Source organism: Ahaetulla prasina, chromosome 3, assembly GCF_028640845.1.
Source record: "Ahaetulla prasina isolate Xishuangbanna chromosome 3, ASM2864084v1, whole genome shotgun sequence".
Lineage (NCBI taxonomy): Eukaryota > Metazoa > Chordata > Lepidosauria > Squamata > Colubridae > Ahaetulla > Ahaetulla prasina.
The window spans coordinates 190,917,208-190,940,832 of record NC_080541.1 but is presented as its reverse complement, the minus strand read 5'-3'; the positions used below and the strand labels follow the sequence as shown (position 1 = coordinate 190,940,832).

Sequence of the window (23,625 nt, the reverse complement as noted above, 5' to 3'; positions counted from 1 at the left end):
TAAATAAAAGGAAAAAAGGAAGGCCTCTGACGGACTCTTTGCTGGGAGTATTGGGGAAGGAAACAGAACATTTTGTCCAAGACCTGACTAAAACATCTTCCACCAAAGATGGATCAGCAGCAGGTACAGCAGCAGTTAGAGCAGCTACGCGGCTAATCAACAGCTCCAGCAGCAAGTGGCTCACTTGGCAGGCCAACTTGCTGCCAGGAATGTGCCTGCAGCCCCCATCCTCCCACTCCTCCTCCTCGCCGCAGTGCCCGATAACCGTGCGGATAAGTTTTCTGGGCAGCCTGAGATGTTCCCGACCTTCTTGGGACAGTGCCAGCTCTACATGGCTATGAGGCCAGAGGATTTCCCAGACGACCGGGCTAAGGTGGCCTTCGTGATTAACCTTCTTTCCGGCTCGGCTGCTCGATGGGCCACGCCCTCTTGCTCCAGGACAGCCCCTGCTGGCGGACCAACAGCGTTTTGGCAGCACCTCGCACCATGTATGAGGACCCCGTTCAATGCTGACGGCAACCAGGCGCCTTAAGGAACTCCGTCAAGGAAACGCCTGCAGGAGTACATCGCGAATTTCGTCTTTTGTGCCAGGACTCTGACTGGAATGATGCAGCGCTGGTGGGCGCGTTCAGGAGGGACTCTCAGAGGAATTGCAAGACGAGCTGGCCCGCGTGGGCGCCGCGGACCCTCGACAACTTGGTGCCCCTTTGCCTCCGCCTCGATGCCCGTCTGCAACGGCGACCGTCCCGTCGCACCCCCCGGGACCTGCCGTCGACATCTGCACCCTCACTTCCTGCACCACCAGCACCCCGGGTCGCCCCACGTTTTGTAACCACTGCAGAAGAGCCCATGGAGTTGGGAATGGCCAGACCTCGCCTGACAGCCCAGGAGGCGGAACCGGGCGCCAAGGGGATTGTGCCTGTACTGTGGGAGCCCGGCCACCGCCGCTTCTTGCCCCAGAAAGCGAAGTGGGGCACGACGCCGGTCCCGAATCACAGCGTGACCAATCGGGAAGCGGGCAGGCCCGACCTCGGGAAACCCTAGGTCGGGCACGTACTAAGCCCCACTGGACGTTGCGGAAGTAGACTCTGGGCCCCTCGGCATCTGATTCTGGACACACGGATATGGTTGGGGAACCAGTCGGACGGGCTCCAGGCGCATGCGCTGGTGGACTCAGGGGCCACAACAAACTTTATGGACCAGGCCTTTGTGACCCAGTTTGCGGTCCCCGTGGTTCCGGTGGACCCTCCGATGCGGGTAGAGACAATTGATGGGCGAGAACTGGTGTCCGGCCCCATTAAATTTGCCACCCAGCCTTTGCGCCTGGCTATTGGGGACCATGAGGAGGCGATCCAGTTTTATGTCACGGCGGACCTTCATTTTCCCTTGGTCCTTGGGTTGGCCTGGCCGGACCCACGATCCTCAGGTGGCCTGGCCGCGGACCGCCATCTCTTTCCCGAGTCTGCAGTGCGCCGACCACATCCGCCACACCTGTGCCGGCCAGAACGTCCCCACCGCTGCCATCACCTTGCCTCCTGAGCTGACGGACTTCGCCGACGTGTTCAGCGAGAAGGAGGCGGACCGACTACCCCCGCATCGGCCCTACGATTGCCCCGTGGACCTTCTGCCCAACCCACCACTGCCTGTGGGCCGCCTGTATTCCATGTCGGAGCCCGAGTTGGCCGCCTCAGGGACTTCCTGGACAAAAACCTGGCCCGAGGGTTCATCCGCCTTCAAAGTCCCCTCTCGGCCCCGGTCCTCTTTGTGAAGAAGAAGACAGGGACTTGCGCCTATGCTGTGATTACCGCGGCTAAACGCCATTACGGTGCGGAATCGCTACCCCCTGCCGCTCATCCCGGAGCTACTGGAAAGGTTGCGGGAGGCCACGATCTTCACCAAGCTCGATCTCCGGGGGGCCTACAACCTGGTGCGGATACGAGAAGGAGACGAATGGAAGACGGCATTCGCACCGATACGGACACTACGAATACACTGTCATGCCATTTGGGTTGACCAATGCTCCGCCGTTTTCAGCACTTCATGAACGACGTGTTCGAGACATGTTGGATCGGTTCGTGGTTATCTACCTCGACGACATCCTGATTTACTCCCGGTCCAGGAAAGCCACCTTCGACACGTCAGTCTGGTTCTGCAACGCTATGGAGCAACAACTCAATGCGAAGCTGGAGAAATGCGTCTTCTTCCGGACTTCCATAGAATTCCTCGGGCATATCATCTCGCCCGAGGGCATAGCCATGGACCCATGTAAAGTAGAAGCTTTGTGTAGCTGGGAAGCCCTCGTCGGGTGAAGGATGTTCAGCGCCTACTGGGCTTCGCCAACTACTACCGGACCTTCATCCCGGGCTTCGCCACACTGACAGCTCCACTTACCCAGCTCCTCAGGAAGAAGGTTGCATTCGGTGGGGTCCCCGCAGCAAGAAGCATTCACAGCCCTCAAGAAAGCCTTCGTCACGGAACCCGTCCTGAGGCATCCCGACCCGCTCCGGCCTTTTGTGGTGGAAACGGACGCGTCAATGTGGCTCTGGGAGCGGTGCTGCTACAGGCTCCGGCGAATGGTGGCACACTTTTCCTGCGCTTACTACTCCGGAAACTCAACCCTTCCGAGCGCAACTACACTATCTGGGAAAAGAGTTGCTGGCTATCAAGGCTGCATTCGAGGCTTGGCGACACCATCTGGAGGGCCCGACATCAGGTGGAGGTCCGAACGGACCATCGGAATCTCGAGCACCTCACCACAGCTCGGAAGTTAAACCAGCGGCAGATCCGGTGGTCGTTGTTTTGCCGGTTCAACTTCCGCGTGACCTACATTCCCAGCGGTCACAACCGGAGGCGGATGCCCTGTCCCAAGCCAGAGTACCTCTGCGCCAAGGACCCCTTCCTCCACGGACAGTGCTGCCGGCAGAAGCCTTGGCCGCAGCACGGAGCCAGTGGACTTGCGGGCCCAGGTGCGAGGCGCAGCGCCAGGACGCCTGGTCGCAGCAAAGGAGAGCGGAGGTGGGCCCCACGTCTCCTTGGACCTTGGAGGAGGACTTACTCAAGTTTGGGCGATTATATGTACCCACAGGACCACTCCGAGCCCTCGTCATGACCCAGTGCCACGACAACCCTGCAGCAGGACATTTTGGGTTCTTCAAGACCCTCCACCTGGTGACACGGACCTTTTGGTGGCCCAGTGCGGCATGATATACATGCCTCGTGACATCCTGCGTACCGTGCGGCAAGCCAAGACCGCCACGGGGGCCCCTCCCGGGCTCCTCCAGCCCTTGCCGACACCCGACAGACCCTGGGGGGCGATCTCTATGGATTTCCTGACAGACCTGCCGCCGTCCTCTGGGTTCACCACGGTGCTGGTGGTGGTGGACATGCTCACCAAGATGGCACACTTCATCCCATGCCGCGGACTGCCCACAGCCGCAAAAACGGCCCGTCTCTTTCTGCAGCACATCTTCCGCCTCCATGGTCTACCGGACAGGGTGGTTTCGGACCGCGGAGTTCAGTTCACAGCCCGCTTCTGGAAGAGCCTGATGGCCGCGTTGGAGGTGCAGGTATGTCTGTCGTCATCGCACCATCCGGAGACCGACGGGGGTACAGAGAAGGTCATCGGTATACTGGAACAGTATCTCCGTTGCTTCATCAACCAGCAACAGGACAACTGGGCCGACTACCTGTCTCTGGCGGAGTTTGCTTTTAACAACTCTCAGCACACCTCTACTCAGATGACCCCGTTCTTTGCCAATGTGGGGTACCATCCGCGGCTCTTCCCTCTGGCACCACGGACTCTCCTGTTCCCGAACGCAGACCTTCCTGACGGAATTGCATGCGGTCCAACAGTTGGTACGTCAGCAGCTGAATCGGGCAAAGGAGGACTACAACGGTCCGCTGACCGCTCCCGACGGGCAACGCCCCGCTGGCAGTTGGAGACCGGTGTGGCTCTCCACCAAACACCTCCCGTCCGACCGCCGGTAAAGAAGTTGGACCACCGATTCATCGGCCCGTTCCTGTCGAGGCAGTCATCAACCCGGTAGCCTACCGACTGACCCTGCCACGATCCATGCGGATCCACCCGTTTTCACGGTCCCTTCTGGTTCCTGAGGCCACACCGAGTCCCCTTCGGTGCCCAACAGCACCCGTCACTGTCGCCGAGGACGGGTCGGAGGAATCTGAAGTCCACAGCGCACGAGACTCTCGCTGGCTAAAGGGTCGTTTCCAATATTTGATCGCGTGGAAGGGATACGGGACTGATTTCTCCTGGGTAGATGCCTCCGGCGTTCATGCCCTGACCTGGTGCAGGCCTTCCATGAGCAGAACCCAGCCCGACCGCATCCCGATCGTCAGCCCGGGGAAGGGCCCTGCGGTGAGGATAGTGTTGTGACCCAGGTTCCTGGACCCAGACTCCTGGACTCGGATGATTCAGAAAATGAGGAGAAGACCTGGCAAGCCCTGTTTCTCTTGAGCCCTCTCCTCCCTGGCACCCACTCAAAGGGAGGGGCCGGCACGCCTGATTCTCCCGGCCTTCTTCTGATTTGGCAACGCCCCAAGAACAGTTTTGGAGGGACGCAAGATTACGAAGGCTTGATCGACGTGCGCAGCAGCGGAAGAGTTGGGACAAAGCCAAGTCATAATTGTCATGCAGTGACATCTGCAGAGACTATAAATAGGAGGCGGGACTTCCTGGTTTTTTGTCTCGGACAAAGCAATGAATTTGGCGCGAGCTAACTATTTCATGGAGGGAAGAATATATTCGTGAGTAATTCTGGCCTTATCTATAATTTCCTCGTTATCTCCAGAAACTTGGCAGGCCCGTGGGTAGACGTGGCCAGGACATGTATCTATGTAAATAAAAGGGAAAAAAAAAGGAAGGCCTCTGACGGACTCTTTGCTGGGAGTATTGGGGGAAGGGAAACAGAACAAGAACATTTTAGAATGGCTGAATCAAAGTCATGTGTTGGTTCTGTCCCAGGCGCCTGATGGACCCTGAGAGGTTCCAGACGGAGCTTGGGCCATTTCCTGAGGATCTTGCCCACGGCACGACCGAAGAACTAGTGGCGGCCTGGGAACAGGCCGCGGCTGGGGCTTTGGACCGTGTCGTGCCTTTGCGGCCTCTGACCCGGCGCAGATCTCAATTAGCTCCTTGGTTCTCTGAGGAGCTGAGAGAGATGAAACGCTGGAGAAGACGCCTAGAGAGTGTCTGGAGGTCCAGCCGTTCGAAGCTGATCGGACACTAGTTAGGTCTTTTTCAAAGACCTACCTAGTGGCACTGAGGGTGGCGAAGCGTTCCTAAACTTCCTCCCTCATTGCGTCGGCAGATAACCGCCCGGCCGCCCTGTTTCGGGTGACCCATTCCCTCCTACACCAGGGGGGACGGGACGACCCCTTACAGGGATGTGCCGAGGAGTTTAGCAGTTATCTATACGATAAAATCGCTCAGCTCCGGGATAGCTTGGACCAAGATTGCGATAATCCAGATGAGATGACTGAGGCGCGTCTTGTGGATGTTGTTTGGGATGAGTTTGACCCTGTGGCTCCCAAGGACGTGGACAGGTTGCTGGGGAGGCTGCATGCCACTACATGTTTACTGGACCCGTGCCCCTCCTGGCTGGTGCTGGCCACTCAGGAGGTGACACGAGGCTGGCTCCAGGGAATTATAAATGCTTCTCTGATGGAGGGGATCTTCCCCGCCGCCTTGAAAGAGGCGGTGGTAAGACCCCTCCTCAAGAAGCCTTCCCTGGACCCAGCTATTTTGGGTAACTACCATCCAGTCTCCAACCTTCGCTTTGTGGCGAAGGTTGTAGAGAGTGTGGTGGCGTGGCAGTTCCCTCAGTACCTGGAGGAAGCTGTCTATCTAGACCCGTTCCAGTCCGGCCCGGGTATAGCACGGAGACAGCTTTGGTCGCGTTGGTGGATGACCTCTGGAGGGCCAGGGATAGGGGTTGCTCCTCTGCCCTGGTCCTGTTAGATCTCTCATCGGCTTTTGATACCATCGACCATGGTATCCTGCTGCGCCGGTTGGAGGGGTTGGGAGTGGGAGGCACCGTTTATCGGTGGTTCTCCTCCTACCTCTCCGACCGGTCGCAGACGGTGTTGACAGGGGGGCAGAGATCGGCCGCGAGGCGCCTCACTTGTGGGGTGCCTCAGGGGTCGATTCTCTCGCCTCTCCTGTTCAACATCTACATGAAGCCATTGGGCGAGGTCATCAGTGGCTTTGGGGTGAGTTATCACCTGTACGCTGATGATACCCAGCTGTACTTTTCCACCCCAGGCCACCCCAGCGAAGCTGTCGAAGTGCTGTCCCGTTGCCTGGAGGCCGTACGGGTCTGGATGGGGAGAAACAGACTCAGACTCAATCCATCCAAGACGGAGTGGCTGTGGATGCCGGCATCCCGGTACAGTCAGCTGCAACCGCGGCTGACTGTTGGGGGCGAGTCACTGGCCCCAACGGAAAGGGTGCGCAACTTGGGCGTTCTCCTGGATGGACGGCTGTCGTTTGAAGATCACTTGGCGGCCGTCTCCAAGAGAGCTTTTTACCAGGTTCGCCTGGTCCGCCAGTTGCGCCCCTTTCTTGACCGGGATGCCTTATGCACGGTCACTCATGCTCTCATCACTTCTCGCCTGGATTATTGCAATGCTCTCTACATGGGGCTACCCCTGAAGTGCACTCGGAGACTCCAGCTAGTCCAGAATGCAGCTGTGCGGGTGATTGAGGGAGCACCACGTTGCTCCCGGGTAACACCACTCCTGCGCAGTCTGCACTGGCTACCTGTGGTCTTCCGGATGCGCTTCAAGGTTTTGGTTACCACTGTTGTGTCTTGCCCGCTCTCACCGCAGCCGGGGTCTGCTTATCTGCTTCCGAACGCTGAAGAATGTCCTCCCGGCCCCAGCCCTGGCTCCATGCCCAGACAGGCTGAGGAGGGGGCATCTCCCGGCCCCAGCCCTGGCTCCATGCCCAGGCAAACGGAGCAACTAGACCCCTCCCCCTCCTCCACAGCATGTGAGCCTGAGGAAGGTCAATTACCAACAGCTGCCGATTGGAGTGACCCTCGCGTCAGAAGACTTGATAGGCGGAGGCAACAGAAGGAAGGGAGGGGCAGGCCTGGATAAGTGCTGAGTCATGGAGCCACACCCCATGGCCTATATAAAGGATCTGCTTTCTGGCATTCTCTGAGTCAGGCAAAGTCTAAACATATCTTGCTGAAGTCACTTTCTGGTCTCCTGCCTGCCCTGAGGATTTTGCTAGGACTTTGGCAGAGCTGCAGAGGCACACCTGATTCGGATTTCCCTGACCCGGCCGTCAGCGGAGGAGTGGGACACGACAACCACCTTCAAAGCGCTCCATGGCTTAGGGCCTGGGTACTTACGGGACCGCCTGCTGTTACCACATGCCTCCCACCGACTCGTGCGCTCTCACAGAGAGGGTCTTCTTAGGCTGGCGGCCCCCAGGGGAAGGGCCTTCTCTGTGGGAGCACCTACTTTCTGGAACGAACTTCCCCCCGGTTTACGCCAATTGCCTGATCTCCAGACCTTTCGCCGGGAACTGAAAACTTATTTATTTATCCAAGCGGGACTGGCCTGATTTTTAAATTCTAAATGTTAAATTTTAAATTTTTCAATTGTAATTTTATTGGGTATTTTATATGGTCAATTGGACAGTTTTAATTTCGGCCTTTTATTGAATAAGTTTTTTAATTGTTATTTTAGTGTGTATATTAATTGTTTTAATGCAGGCTGTACACCACCCTGAGTCCTTCGGGAGAAGGGCAGTATAAAAGTTTAATTAATTAATTAAATAAATAAATAAATAAATAAATAAATAAATAAATAAATAAATAAATAAATAATCTTAATCTTAGCAAAAGGTTGTGGAAGGACCTGATGCAGGCAGTTCTGCAAGAAAATCCAGCAAAATTCCCGAGTTGCTGTTTTGTAAAGAGGAATGGGCTAAAATTCCTCCAAACTGACATGTAGGACTGATCAAGAATTATCAGAAATGTTTAGTTGCAGTTGCAATTACTGAAAGCAAAGTTTCACGTACTTTTGCCACATGCAGAAATGTACCTTTGGATTTTCCTAGATAAATAAATGAACAAGTATGTTTTTGACTCGTTTGTTTAATTGGGTATTCGCTACCTAGTTCTAAGATTAGTATGGAGAACAGATCATGTTTTAAGTCCTATTTTATGCAGAAACATTGGAAAATTCAAACGGGTTCACAAATTTTAAGCATGATTGTAATCCTTGGACTTTCATTAAATTTGAAGCTAAGAAAATGGGGAAGAATGCCACACAACTGTTCAAGTGACTATCCTATGTTGCAAGTTCAAAACTGGGAGAATGGTTTCCTGCCAGAAAACGACATCACATGATCACAATAAGCATATTTAGAATATATGTATTAAAACATGTGCAGTCTATATTGCGGATTTACATTATACCAGAATCTAAAGTCAAAATATGAATTCAGACGTCTAATTGTACAGTAGTATCTGCATGATTACAATCAAAATGACAAGCCAGAGAATAGAGAACAGTTCTTCAGAATTAGCAATATCCAAATAAGCTTAAGGCTGATTTTCACAGTTTACTCTGTTACCTCTTCTGTATTTCATTGTTCATAGGGTCCATTTCATTGGCTCTCCTAATCATTTCCTCTTGGAGCCAATAGCCATGCTTACAAGTTCCAATAACATCAGGTCTAGACGGCAGTTCTTTGCGGTTGCAACGCTGATAGATAGTGACTAGACGCCGAAGTCTGGCTGTGAGAGCAGATGACACAGGCCAGCTGGATTTGTCTGGGTCGGAGCCATCCTGGGCTTCAAACATCAGCAAGGTTATTAGTATTTAACATAACCTGAAGAATCCTTTCACTGACATCCTCTATTCACTTACATATATTGGAATATATAGCTTGAGGCAGCATATTCATATGAACTCTGATTTACTTAACCCAATTAACCCAATTTCCTGAATTCCCTTGACATACAGAATTAAAACTAAATGGCTAAGTTTTCACAAGCTAAAATATGCTTCATTTATTTATGACTGAGTATGTCTTGAAGGCAATAATCACTGTTTGCACTAATCGTTAGTTCTGTGGTTGTGACAGGCACTCAACATTTCTTTTTGAGTCCTTCAATGTTCAAACATTCCTTAACAATGGGAGTTCACAATGGAGCCAATTATCCTTTGGTAGAGATGGTCAATTAGGGATAGGCAACCATCTCTATGATATGATGATGATGAGATGGTATCTCTTGGGGGTTAGACTTGATGGCTTAAAACAAATGCCTCCATCCAATTCTTTGATTGCATTATTGTTTGTTTTGCTCTACTCAGTCTCTTTCATAACAATAGTAACAAAAACTGAAGGTTTGAATGATAAAAAATGCACATAGATAGGTATGCATAAGTGGAATAAAGCAAACTTGATTTTAAATTGCAAACTACCGTATTTTTCAGAGTATAAGATGCTGAATGTAGCTTTTTTGAAGCTTTTTTCCAGCCTAACGAGGCGCTAGCAACGGTAGCAAGTAAAGGATCTCCATGCTAATCTTTTTTTCATTGAAGCGATTCTCCATGCTTTGCCTGCTCCCACCGACTCTCAGTTGTGAAGCTTTTTTCCAGCCCTAACAAGGCACTAGCGAGTGAAGCGATCTCTGTGGTTTGCCTGCTTTTCTCACTGCTTCTCCCTCCAAAGATCAGCTGTGCTTTAGAAGCTGTTTTAGAAGCAGGGAATAAAAACCAGCAAACTAATGTGCTGAAGCTGACCAGACTAAGGAAGCTAGCCAGATGAATACATGGTAGGCAGATTTTTTTTTTCTTATTTTCCTCCCCAAAAACTAAGCTGCGTCTCATACTCCAAAAAATACGGTACTTTGCAAACAATTTATTAACATGGCCTGATGCGGTCAGCTGTACACGACTTTCAAAGATTCCCCCCACCATCTGTTCTAAGCCATTTTAAGTATTCAAAGGAAAGAGAAATGAAAACATTTGAAGAAGCAACTAATATTTAGAGAAATATACCTCCAATATTTACTGAGTTTTTCCCTAATGATATTTGAATTATGTTTTCTATGGTAGACTTTTTATAGACAATAGTTACACTAGAAAAGCTAACAAACTGCTATTTGAGCCAATAATTCTATTTCAAGGAATGGTCAGATGCACAGCCTCACCTGCCACATTATCATCCTTCTTCTCAGGAACTGGACCACAAGTATCAGAAATTTCCTATGGAAAGACAAACTACTATTAATAAAATGCAATTTAAATACTGGCTCCTAGGACAAATTTGAACACACAAAACAAGTAATTAATTAGGGACTGATATGCTATTTCATTTCTATAGATTAGAAATGCTGAGTACGAAGTCTGAGAAATGCAATCTCAATTCCTTTAAGGAATGCAGGGCTGAGAAAACTGGCTACATCTCTTAAAATATGCAAGAAGAAATCCAATCTATATCACTTTCATTACTGTATATGTGATAAAGATATTATTATGAATCTGCTTGAAAACCATTTTAAGGTCAATATAAGCCAGAATAGAATTGTTAAAGGTGATACTTGTTTTTTCAAGTTGCAGAACAACTTTAAACCAGAAAACAGGTTGAATAAGCAATACAATTTCTGCCTTGGACTTACCTCCTGTTTCTCTACTCCAGCAAGTCTATCTGCACTGCTCTCTTCTTTGTCTGTATTTCCTCTGAGGAAAAGAATCAAACATGAAATTAATCTGTAGAAACTTTGCAAGTCCAAGTCATTCTAATAAAGCTCTCCAAATGCAAATATCACTGATGTAATAACTGTGTTGGCTCTTTTACTTCTGCTATACATATACATTTGCTTTATAGAGAAATTTATGTATTTTGTATGCAGTACAGCACTATTCCATCCCCATGTTTTTGCAGTCTTAATGTGACAGAAACACTAACAATTGTTCCTATTTAATTTTCAAAGATTACAGCTCTATATGTGTATGCAAAGCTCTAAGTAAATAGATGGAAAAGAGGAGACATTATGTAAAGGAGATTTCACTATGAGTCCTAACAGTATTTCAAAGGATGCTTGTTTGTCAGAGGATTGAAAAAATGAAATACTATACTTAAAACATTTTAAACATATTACAAGTGTAACTAGAACACAGATGCAATACATATTAGATAATTTGAATCAGTAATAATTATATATGAAAAGATCATCGGTGATGGTGGAAACTACAGGGAGATAGGAAAAGTAAATCACTGGGGAAATTGATAGGTAAGCACTCAGGGCACAAGCCCTGGGGGTGAGGTGGTTACAGGGGGCGGGAGCACAGTAATATTGCCTGACTTGTGCCATAAGATTCCTCTAGATTTAGTTTCAACTCACCACAGAACAATAAACATGTTCCAGGATCTTGTGCTGTTGAACTACAGACCATCCAAAAAGATTTGGCAGAACTTTTGAAACACAATGTAGTTGTTTAGGATTCAAGACAAAACCTTTTCTGTTTTGTACATATCCTTATGCTCTAACTATTTTAGAAGTATAAACTCTCAGGCAACTCTATTCCTGTGACAGTTCTCCCTGCCCAGTCTGACTTACCGTTCTGGAGCATCCTGTACTCCATCAGAGACATTCTGCTCTGCACACAGCAGTTTCTCATCTGGCATGCCCACTTTCTCAAGAAAGCACAGAGCTGGGTCAGCTCGCATTGCATTGTACCGTTCATAACCTAATAAAATAATTAAACAGAACAACTTAAAGCCATACCACTACTGCCTCAGCAACCACATAAACAAGCAAATAAGAGCAGAATCACTAGTTTCTTTATAGGATTCTGTGCCATTTCTGATTCTATATGTGAATCTCCAAAACCTAAAGAAACCAAACAGGATTTCAAATATGTAGAGTTCAGCATAGGTCAACCATGTAAGACAAGAAAATGTATGAAATATTGTATTTAAAAATATTTTTGAGATGCAGAGACATGTAGGGCTAGTTCTTGGTTACGACAGTAATTGGGACTGGAATTTCCATCCCTTAAATGATGTGGTCATAAAGCACAAATTCAAGTGAATGTCAAGTGACTACATCACTCAGCAATGGCTATCCCAGCCATTTTGGTTGTCATACAATGAATCTCACTGTTCATTAGAAAAGGATCCATCCCAATCCATTCCATTACAGGGTTGGTTCCTTCCAGTCCTGAGCCTCAGTGAGATAGCAGACTGCTTCCTCTTGAACTCCCCACTCCACATATGCCCTTTTTCCTGACCACACTGTTCCGAATACCCAGACCTGCCCACCACCATACCTGTCACACCACGCATCACTGTTGCACCAGCTGGGACATTCTGTCGTCCTGGTGCAGCTGGGGCTCCTCTTGCACCCCATCCAGGATCTGCATTCATGCCATACCCATGAAATCCATTTGCACACCAGCCAGGGCTTACATTCATACCCCACCTGGGGCCTTCATTAACAAAAGAAGCCTGGTATATGAAAGAAGGCCCCAGCTACAAGATTCCTTGTTTTGCACCAGTGTTGAATGAAGACCCTCACTGTGCAGTATAAAAAGACGACCCAAGTAGAAGGAAAAAGGTAGCAGGAAAGAAGGCAATGTGAAAGAAGGCCATGGCCAGTATAGTACTGCTTTGCCAGTGGGCATAGAGGTAGTAGGCAGAGCCAGGTGGCAGGACAATTGGCAGCAGCGGGTAGACAAGGAGGCAAAAAAGGCACTCGTAAATGGGAGGGAGAATTTGGCCAAATTTTGTTCACGTGACCACAAAGGAGCTTCAGCAGCCAGAACAGCCAATCACAAGTCCTTTAGTTCAGCACCATCATAATTGCTGGTTGCTGAACAAATGGACATTAAGTAAGGACTATCTGTATTGAAATTAAATCACAATCCATGTAATGCATCATTCACACATTCTTTTTCACAATCTGAATATATAATACATATAATCATATATTATTACTTAACTTTCCTTTGGTCAAATTGTACAGGAGCTGTAGCAGCCTACTGTTTGGGCTTCCTCAGAGGTCCAACAAATTTAATGAAGCCAATTCACTGGTAGGTGTTCATAAGATTGGAGTTTCCTCAGAAAAGAATGTGATCCTTATTTCGGCATCTCATTTATACTGATGTGCATGAGCAGCACAACTCTTAAAACTGGCATGTCTTTTTTTAGGCTTTCATGGAAGCCTGAAAAGAGAGGTGGCAGGAGGGAATGCTGCACTTGCATCAGTAATGAAATATTTCCTCCAAAGCAATTTATACAAGAGGAATGTCTACAAAAGGTCCATCCCACATAAAAGGAAATACCATGTTTAAAAACTCCAATGAGGAGGGATTTATCTGCATCAGCATTCCACCAGTCCACAGGAATCTCCACATAATCAATGTCTGGCAGCAAGACATCTAAATCTCTGCAAAGAACAAAGCATATTCAACAGTCATATACAGGTCTGGGCACACATTTAAATTACTTTTGTAAAAGGTTTACCTTAAAGAAAGTTAAGAAAAAGGACTTGATGAAACTGTGTAAAAGAATGATATGAAACCACTGTAAAAAAAATTCTACTGTATTATCAGCTCTAATAATTATTAATTAATCTAGCTTCTAAAGTCTACTTTAGAAGTCTGGATATTTTTATAAACACACTCAAACTGAACTATATGGCATCATTTCAAATTAGATTCTAAAAGGTGCTTCAGAGCACATCTACCTACAACTCTTTAAAATAGCTGCAACTTTTCTCATTGATGTCAACTGCAAAATTTGGGAGAAAGTCACAGATGTTTTAAAGAGCTGCACATATCATACTTGAGGAACCATCTCACCCCATGGGACAGGCTACCCCACCCATGCCAACAGAGAAGGCATGCTGCGGATCCCATCAGTCAAGGAATTCTGTCTGATGGGGATCAGGAAAAGAAGCTTCTCTTCCCTTTGGAACATCTTGCCCCCATAGTGAGTGACTCCCTCTCTTGACCTTTGACAAAAACTTGAAGAGCTGGCTTTGAAACCCCAATGGAGGAGTATCACATTGGAGGTGGTTGATCTCCCCCATACATTCTACTCCTTTCTTCCCCACCTTCTAGTTTTAATTATAATTTGTATTTTATTATAATTTTATTGTGATTTTACACATTTGTAGATCTATATTTATGGTTTTATTTTGATGTTGTCAGCCGCCCAAAGTCGCTTTGTAACAAAATGGGAGGCAAACAAATTTAATAAATAAAATAATAAATAAGTAAACCCACTTAATTCAAAGAGGTTGCTTCAGTTGATGGTGGTGGTTTTTTTAATCAAAACTGATGGGGTTAATAATTAACTAATAAGTATATATTGATGCTAACATTATTTCCCCTAGTAGCATTTTACTAGGGGAATCACTGAATCAGTGGAATTTCAGCATTTTTTCATATACCTTAAAGCTACTCTATGAAAGGGGCAACTCTCACTCAAAAGAAAACCAATAGGTGTAAATCAAATTTGTTTACATTTGGTTCAGTTAAATTTTCTGTTATAATCTTGGAATTCTTTGGTAATAGGTAAAATTAAATTAATACTGTTCATTATAGTACTATTATAGTATTTTTGCAAATTTCAAAGCAGTACTATTTTTGTTCAATATTATTTACTCTGCTAAAAAAGACTGGATTCATATGTCATGCTATATTTTAATGTGGTTTGTTTGGTTTTGGCTTGTTATCTGAACCCATCACTGTGGTTGTAAATCATTATTTAACACTTAATAATGTCTGAATCTAACACATCATAATTAAACAATTACAACTTATACAATATATGAACTCAGACAAACACTATAGACTGCATGCATGTAATTTGCTCTTAACTCTCTGTGTGTATATTCATTCATTCATTCATCCATTCATTCATTCATTCATTCTCTTTTACCTAAGAGGGTGTTTACAATATGAATACATATATACATACATACATACATATGCATTCAGAATCCCACAGTTCCCTGCTAAGTATGCACTTGAAAGAACTGCAATCCAAGCACATGCTGTCTATACTTCCAATATTGTGACTATACACAACAGATTATAAAGCAAAACTCCAGAAGGCTAATGTAACATACTTGGCAGGGGTTCCTTCAAAGGCTTTATCAGCTGCCTCCCCCAGCACTTCAGCTTTCAAGTAATAGAGCATCCGTACTCTCAACAGCACTCTGCCAAAAGGAAAAGCAGAAGGTAACTCAGACAGTAAATCTGAGTTTCAACATGCTTTCCAGACCCACTTTAAGTTTACAGGATGTGTTGCCTTTTTTGTTGGCAATGGGAACTGTGATTATGCCATTCAAAGTTAGCACCATGGGGACCAAATGCCATTCTTCTAGAAAAGAAGCTTCAAAAAGCTGATATTGGTGAATAAGAAGTAAGAGATAGCTCTCTTGTAGAAGAAATTCATTACCATAAAAATCCAACTGGCTATAAGATTACTGGACAGTGTTAAATAATAACCAAGTAAGTAAATCAGCCGATAGCAGTAGACTATCGACGCTATTCCACCCAATAAGTGTGAATAAAAATATTTTGAAATTATACATGAGATAAGGAAATGATAAGGAACTACATGCTATAAGCAATGAGATTAAGAATAATATGATCCAGAAAACTTATAAAAAGAATGGTGCTTATTAACATCTCTTAATATCTACTTACTGATACATGTCCTTCCCCCCCCCCCCATTCGACATGCTTGCTCCATGAGGGGCAATTTATAGTACTTATATCAGCTGTTGAGATGCAAGTATTTAATGGCAACATTTGTGTGGCATCACTGTATTTATGTCATTAATTTGGCTTCACTGTGGTTTGTTGCAGATGTCACTGCATCTTAATTATATTTGGGACATAGGAGAGTACAGACTCCTATGATGTCTTCTGCACACAAGAGAAGTTACTAAAATTTTCAAATCGCAAAATGGCTCACAGAGCATCATAAAAAACGTTAGAAATATCCACAAGGCTTTCACAATATTTGTTCCATGTAAACATGCCTTTTAATTTTTAGAGAAACAGAGAAAAGAATAATTTACAAATTGGAAAGCCCTGCCCCAAACCTGGGCCAATTTGTTTTGGTTGTAAATACATGGTTTGTTTTCCTAGTCCCATTTGTTCTGGAAAAGAATGTGTTAAAAAGAAAAACAATATCAATTAAATCTTTTGTCATCTACTCACTAGTGCTTGTTAGCCAATTTCCATGTATCTATTTCACAGAATACATTTTTAAATACAAGCACAAATTCATGAGCCACTTCTAAGCTTCAAGACTGGCTTAGACTTTAGAACAGGGAAAATCAGATAACTGTTCCAGAAGTATTAAAGCAGTGCCTTAAAGCTTTCATTTGCTCACTTATTGCAATGTTGTTTCAGATGCTTTTTGTAGCTATCATCATGTAGGACGATTTCAGGGTTGCAAGTAGTAAGCCAGTCTGCATTCTTAATCTCGGGTAGCAGCATTTGACTCTTGGTTTTCTTCCCCTTCCTTCCTCTTGGCACTGGAGCTGATAATCCTGCAACAGACAATGGAAAGCATATAAGCAGCACTGCTGAATCAGGATGTGTCTATATAATTGCAAATCAAAACAGAAAAAATAGTTCAGATGTAAATGGAACTGGCAGAGCACAAAGAAAACACATTTTTCTCTTTGTAGTCCATCCCAGACATCTAATTATTCAAATAGAACCTGGGATTGGGAAAATGTATAATTCTTGCCCACATCTGGTAGTTGGAGTGACATATAACCATAAAAAAGTTCCTGGGTTACTTGTAGACCACACATTATACAGTTAGTTTCCAAAAAGTTAATTTAATATCACAAAGATAGATGCAGAATTCCTCTTTGCTAACTTCTAATTATGAAACCTAGAATATCGAATAAACTAAAAATCATGACTTCAGAAAAACTGCATTAAACTGTACTGCTTTATTTATCAGTAATTATATATATGTAAACACACATATATACATACATACATACATACATACATATGCATTCAGAATCCCACAGTTCCCTGCTAAGTGTAAAATGTATGCACTTGAAAGAACTGCAATCCAAGCACATGCTGTCTATACTTCCAATATTGTGACTATACACAACAGATTATAAAGCAAAACTCCAGAAGGCTAATGTAACATACTTGGCAGGGGTTCCTTCAAAGGCTTTATCAGCTGCCTCCCCCAGCACTTCAGCTTTCAAGTAATAGAGCATCCGTACTCTCAACAGCACTCTGCCAAAAGGAAAAGCAGAAGGTAACTCAGACAGTAAATCTGAGTTTCAACATGCTTTCCAGACCCACTTTAAGTTTACAGGATGTGTTGCCTTTTTTGTTGGCAATGGGAACTGTGATTATGCCATTCAAAGTTAGCACCATGGGGACCAAATGCCATTCTTCTAGAAAAGAAGCTTCAAAAAGCTGATATTGGTGAATAAGAAGTAAGAGATAGCTCTCTTGTAGAAGAAATTCATTACCATAAAAATCCAACTGGCTATAAGATTACTGGACAGTGTTAAATAATAACCAAGTAAGTAAATCAGCCGATAGCAGTAGACTATCGAGGCTATTCCACCCAATAAGTGTGAATAAAAATATTTTGAAATTATACATGAGATTAGGAACTACATGCTATAAGCAATGAGATTAAGAATAATATGATCCAGAAAACTAATAAAAAGAATGGTGCTTATTACCATCTCTTAATATCTACTTACTGATACATGTCCTCCCCCCCCCCCCCCCATTCGACATGCTTGCTCCATGAGGGGCAATTTATAGTACTTATATCAGCTGTTGAGATGCAAGTATTTAATGGCAACATTTGTGTGGCATCACTGTACTTATGTCATTAATTTGGCTTCACTGTGGTTTGTTGCAGATGTCACTGCATCTTAATTATATTTGGGACATAGGAGAGTACAGACTCTATGATGTCTTCTGCACACAAGAGAAGTTACTAAAATTTTCAAATCGCAAAATGGCTCACAGAGCATCATAAAAAACGTTAGAAATATCCACAAGGCTTTCACAATATTTGTTCCATGTAAACATGCCTTTTAATTTTTAGAGAAACAGAGAAAAGAATAATTTACAAATTGGAAAGCCCTGCCCCAAACCTGGGCCAATTTGTTTTGGTTGTAAATACATGGTTTGTTTTCCTAGTCCCATTTGTTCTGGAAAAGAATGTGTTAAAAAGAAAAACAATATCAATTAAATCTTTTGTCATCTACTCACTAGTGCTTGTTAGCCAATTTCCATGTATCTATTTCACAGAATACATTTTTAAATACAAGCACAAATTCATGAGCCACTTCTAAGCTTCAAGACTGGCTTAGACTTTAGAACAGGGAAAATCAGATAACTGTTCCAGAAGTATTAAAGCAGTGCCTTAAAGCTTTCATTTGCTCACTTATTGCAATGTTGTTTCAGATGCTTTTTGTAGCTATCATCATGTAGGACGATTTCAGGGTTGCAAGTAGTAAGCCAGTCTGCATTCTTAATCTCGGGTAGCAGCATTTGACTCTTGGTTTTCTTCCCCTTCCTTCCTCTTGGCACTGGAGCTGATAATCCTGCAACAGACAATGGAAAGCATATAAGCAGCACTGCTGAATCAGGATGTGTCTATATAATTGCAAATCAAAACAGAAAAAATAGTTCAGATGTAAATGGAACTGGCAGAGCACAAAGAAAACACATTTTTCTCTTTGTAGTCCATCCCAGACATCTAATTATTCAAATAGAACCTGGGATTGGGAAAATGTATAATTCTTGCCCACATCTGGTAGTTGGAGTGACATATAACCATAAAAAAGTTCCTGGGTTACTTGTAGACCACACATTATACAGTTAGTTTCCAAAAAGTTAATTTAATATCACAAAGATAGATGCAGAATTCCTCTTTGCTAACTTCTAATTATGAAACCTAGAATATCGAATAAACTAAAAATCATGACTTCAGAAAAACTGCATTAAACTGTACTGCTTTATTTATCAGTAATTATATATATGTAAACACACATATACTTCCCTACCCCCCCATCCCCCTGAATTCACAGATTATCCAAGGATTTAATTGACAGAATCCTTTTACTTTAGCAACAATATTTACTCAGGCCTCTATGCTGCTCCAATCAGAAAGTTAAAAACAATACAAGGAAAGCCAAAAGTAATCAAAGCCAATCATCACCCCACTCTCAAATCAATCAACAGTGCCAATCAAGATCCTCAGAAGCAGAATCATTCTTTCATCCTGCCCCCAAATGACTTCTTGGAGAGCCAGGTCTTAATTGCTTTATGGAAACTTAAGCGGGAAGGATCTGACCTTATGTTGGGAAAAGGCTGTTTCAGAGGATGGGAAATCTTGACCACAGAGTCCATCATGGCCATATTCCTTCAGAGGCAGGAGCAATTTACTTTTTCTTCCCAATCTCACTGGATGGGCAGATTCCACCTGGAGCAGGCAGTCTCAGATATACCTAGGCCTCAAGCCATATAGAACATTAAAGGCAACAACTACCAACTTGAATTGTACTGGACACTAAACTGGCAGCCAATGCAACTCCTATAGTAGAGGTGTCACAAAAGGAAACCTAGAATTCCCCAAACTGTACTTTCAATCAGTTTCCATTTCTAATTGAGAAGACCAGTTAGTGGCAATAGTTCACACATGAAATGACAAGGGCATGATTTATTATCAATAAAGCCTCCCATCCTAGGAATAGTCAAAACTGGTGCACAAGATATAATTGTTTAAAGGCCCTCCTGGCCAAAGTCTCTACTTGTTACTCTAAGCAGGAGATGTGAGTCAAAGCGGATCACAGACCGCAAACCAGTTCTGCCAAAAGAAATGCACCCCTGACCATAGCAATAGATGAATTTTTTCCAGACTGATGTATGAATTTATACTATAGTTATATTATGGTTCAGCCTACGCCTTTTTCTCTCTGGCCAAATTGTGACAGCCTTAGCTACTAGAACAAAATGTCCATTGTCATCTCCTGCACAGCCAAGGGTGGAGGTGTATAACTGAATATCATCAGGTATCATGTTGACAGATAACTTCCCTCAATGGCTTTATGTGAATGTTAAACATATGGGGGGAGGAGAAATAACCAAGTCCCTATAATGTAGCTCCAATGGCTTGATCTCTCCTCCCCAACCAACTGGTACTGGTAGTTTAAAACTGAAGAGAACTAATGTAAAAAGTGACTCCTCTCCTAATTATCAGGTATTTCAGAAAGGTACTGTTTCTTTAACTGATTTCTTAGGCCATATAGTTGCCAACAACTCACTAGTATATAAAGAATTACAAACAACTAATAAAAAACTATTACACTATGGAGGAGACTAGAGAAACCATACTGTAGTTGTATTGATCATGCTAATCCTGTCTAAACATACAGAAAAGGCAAAAACAACTGGAGAAGGCAGCCCCCCAGATGCCTAGGCCCTGAACCATGTAAGGCTATATAGGTGACCATCAGCAGCTTGAATTAGAATCCAAACCCACCATTAACCAGATCAAACAAGAGGTGTTACATGTGTACATTGAGATGTGCCACAGCTACCTGAATAGCCTCATTCAGGATCAGCTATATCTACCAAATGGTCTTCAAGGTCAGATACATATAGCACAATCAATGGTTTTGAAACAAGTGACTTTCAGGAGCCCTAGGAAAGTTGTACTGCCACTATCCTGGCCCAAGCACTTTTATAGGCTCCTTTGGATCCCCTGAGGCAAAGTGCTGAAGAACAAAAACATATGAATTTTCCTTTCAAACCTTCTAAATGAATAGCAACCTCCCCCTTGAGTCAAGAGATAGTTGCAAAGAGAACCAAAGGGATCTAGAAGGCCCCACCTTATTGTAGTCATTGATAAATGATACCCAAATTACCTACATTCAGTTTCTAAGATCTGCAATGTAAGTGCTTTCTTCTTGTCATCAACCTAATTAATTAGACTCTGTGAGAATCGGGCTTTCTTGGCAATGAGCCATTGACAGGGATTTGAGCACCCAAATTAAAACCTCTCTCTCCTCCGCACTGTGCTAAAATACATCAATGATTTTCAATTGGTTAAATTATTTTTCGTATCAATGTACAAGGAAAAATATAATTATATAGCCATAGCCTCTTCTGAAACACTCCCTGCATTATTCTATATTGCTCCTATTACAAATATATACAGTTGCAATTAATATAGGAGGAAATAAACATTGTAAACAAAACAAAAATAACTATCAACATATTAAGCCAGAGGGGAAAAACCCAAGGAATTCTTCTCCCAAAAAATAATTAATCTCCAGATTACAGAATATGAAGCCAAATTCCCCAAATTGCCTGGAAATATAAATGTCAGAAGAGAATTATGCATATGTAATGAAGTCACCATCAATCAGAAATGAGCATAGGGAACAAACAAAAATCAATTGTTAGCCTACATTCAGTTCATCACAGGGGCTGATATTGATTCCAGAATTCCACATCCTTCTTGATATCAGCTGAAGAAAGCAATGCTATTTTCTAAACCACTTCTACTTGTTCAGGAATGGGAAGAAATAGCAGTAATCAATAAATCAACAATATTGATTTGGGGATTCCACACTAACATATATTCTGAATAGTGGTCAAGGTACCATAACAAAACGTGGAAAGGAATTACAATAACTGATCTAAAATCACTCTTAAAACTTCATCTGGAATGCACATCTGTATGTTGCTAATAAAACCCTATCAACCCCACAGAAGAGTGTTATATAACAGTCAGATTGCTGGAATAGAATTGGATGACCCAACCTTATCTTCGGGCATGGATATTTACTAGGTATCCATGTGAGATAGTATTTCTCACACCAGCCCACCTAATAGAACTGTTATGGGAATAAAGCTTTAGAAAATTATCATGAAAGCAGGTTTGTGCTCCTAGAGAAAAAAAATGATACAAATCTAACAAGCTGCGAATAAAATAAAAAATTAAAAAGGTATCTTTGAATGCTTCAGGATGATAAGTTTATTGTGTAATCATTCTATTTCATTGTCTGAATTTTATGGAGAGTTCAGGTATTATAATAATTCATTTGTAACCTTCCTGCTTTCACCTATTTTCATCTTTCTTCCATTTCTTATCTTATTACAGAAAATTATTTCAAGTGTTTAGTATAGAAAGGGCATCAAATTCACTTTGATGGTATAAGAAGCCATTTTATCTGGACATAACTTTTGTTGCAGATAAATGTCAAACAAGTGATAATAAATGTTGAAGAAGAAAATATAGGATGTACATATTGGACTTTATTAAGAAGCATTTTAATAGTTCAGCTTGGGGGACTTCCGGTTTGGCACCGTAGGTGATGGCGGTGATCTTTACGATCACCAACCTCTGGATTATGTGGAATCGCTAGGACAGCTTAAATCTGCTGTCCAGCGGTTCGGAAAACCCCCTCTTCGGGAGAAGGAGAAGGGGTGAGCTGAGGGCAGAGGTTGAATTTCCCTAAAGCCCCTGAGAAAAAAGGGGTTTGAAGGGTTAAGTTCCCTCCAGTAACCCGAAGTGCTCCAGATCCGAGGATTCTTCTGCTTTGGCGGAACCAATCACCACGACCAAACGCCGAGATTTATTTTGGACAATAAAGGATTATACCGGACAGAACGAAAGTGGGAGAACTTTATGCAAGTAGCCAAGCCGATTCCCCGATACTTTGTAACAAGCTTGAAAACAGTAAAAAAATGGAGGCGAATTGTTAACAAGTTAACGAGTGGAAAGCGAAAGTGATACTTTCAGCGTTTGTCTGCAGTTGGTAATTTGCATGTTACTTGCTGCTTTACTCTTTAACTCTTTGCTGCCTGCTGATAGAATCTAGGGGAGATTTTTAAATACTGCTTTAAAAGACTGTGTTTCTTAGAGGTTAAGAAGATTTAAAGTGAATATTAAGTTGGAAATAAATAAATAAATAATTTTATAGAAGATGGCAGCCAAACAATTAAAGTCTACTGTAACAAAGAGCTCTGGAACTTTATCAGCTGGTGCCTCTCCAGCTCATACAGCAGAGACTAGAACATTGAATTTAGAGGCGTTACAAGAGAACTTAAAAGGCTTTATAGAAGAAAAATTTAAAGTAATAACTGATGAGATGTCTGAAATGAAAGAGCAGATATCAGAAATTCAAGTGGGAAATAAAGAAGTTAAAGAAGGATTTGTAATGGCAGTACAAAGTTTGGCAACGAATGTGATTTTATTGGAAGAGGAGGTTGAAGAAATTAAGCAACATAATTTAAAATTAGAAAATAAAATGGATGAATTTCAAAGTAAAATGGAAAAACAGAGGATGAAATAGTTTTGATACAATATAGAAATATGGAATTTGCTCTTAGAATTCGAGGTTTGAAAGAAAATAAGGAAGAGAATTTAAGGAAATTTTTCTGAAGTATTTGCTGAGATATTAGCAGCTCGTCCAGCAGATGTGGCTTATCAAATTGATAAAATATATCGTGTGAATTCTTGGATAGCAAGGCAAAAAAGGTTGCCAAGGGATGTTGTTATTTATTTTACAAACAGAACAGTGAGAAATCAGATTTTGCAAGCTT

General features: G+C 43.6%; 1 protein-coding gene across 1 annotated transcript in view; it reads right to left on the bottom strand.

Annotated features, from left to right (window-relative positions):
* Positions 1 to 23,625, bottom strand: part of CHD6 (chromodomain helicase DNA binding protein 6) — a 110,035-nt gene that overhangs the window by 20,890 nt on the left and 65,520 nt on the right. The window contains exons 23-29 of the mRNA XM_058176689.1: positions 18,455 to 18,614; positions 17,188 to 17,277; positions 13,330 to 13,433; positions 11,604 to 11,733; positions 10,662 to 10,722; positions 10,194 to 10,248; positions 8,609 to 8,828 (exon numbers count right to left, since the gene is read on the bottom strand). Coding sequence (XP_058032672.1) covers positions 8,609 to 8,828; positions 10,194 to 10,248; positions 10,662 to 10,722; positions 11,604 to 11,733; positions 13,330 to 13,433; positions 17,188 to 17,277; positions 18,455 to 18,614 — 820 coding nt within the window. The remainder of the gene's footprint in view (positions 1 to 8,608; positions 8,829 to 10,193; positions 10,249 to 10,661; positions 10,723 to 11,603; positions 11,734 to 13,329; positions 13,434 to 17,187; positions 17,278 to 18,454; positions 18,615 to 23,625) is intronic.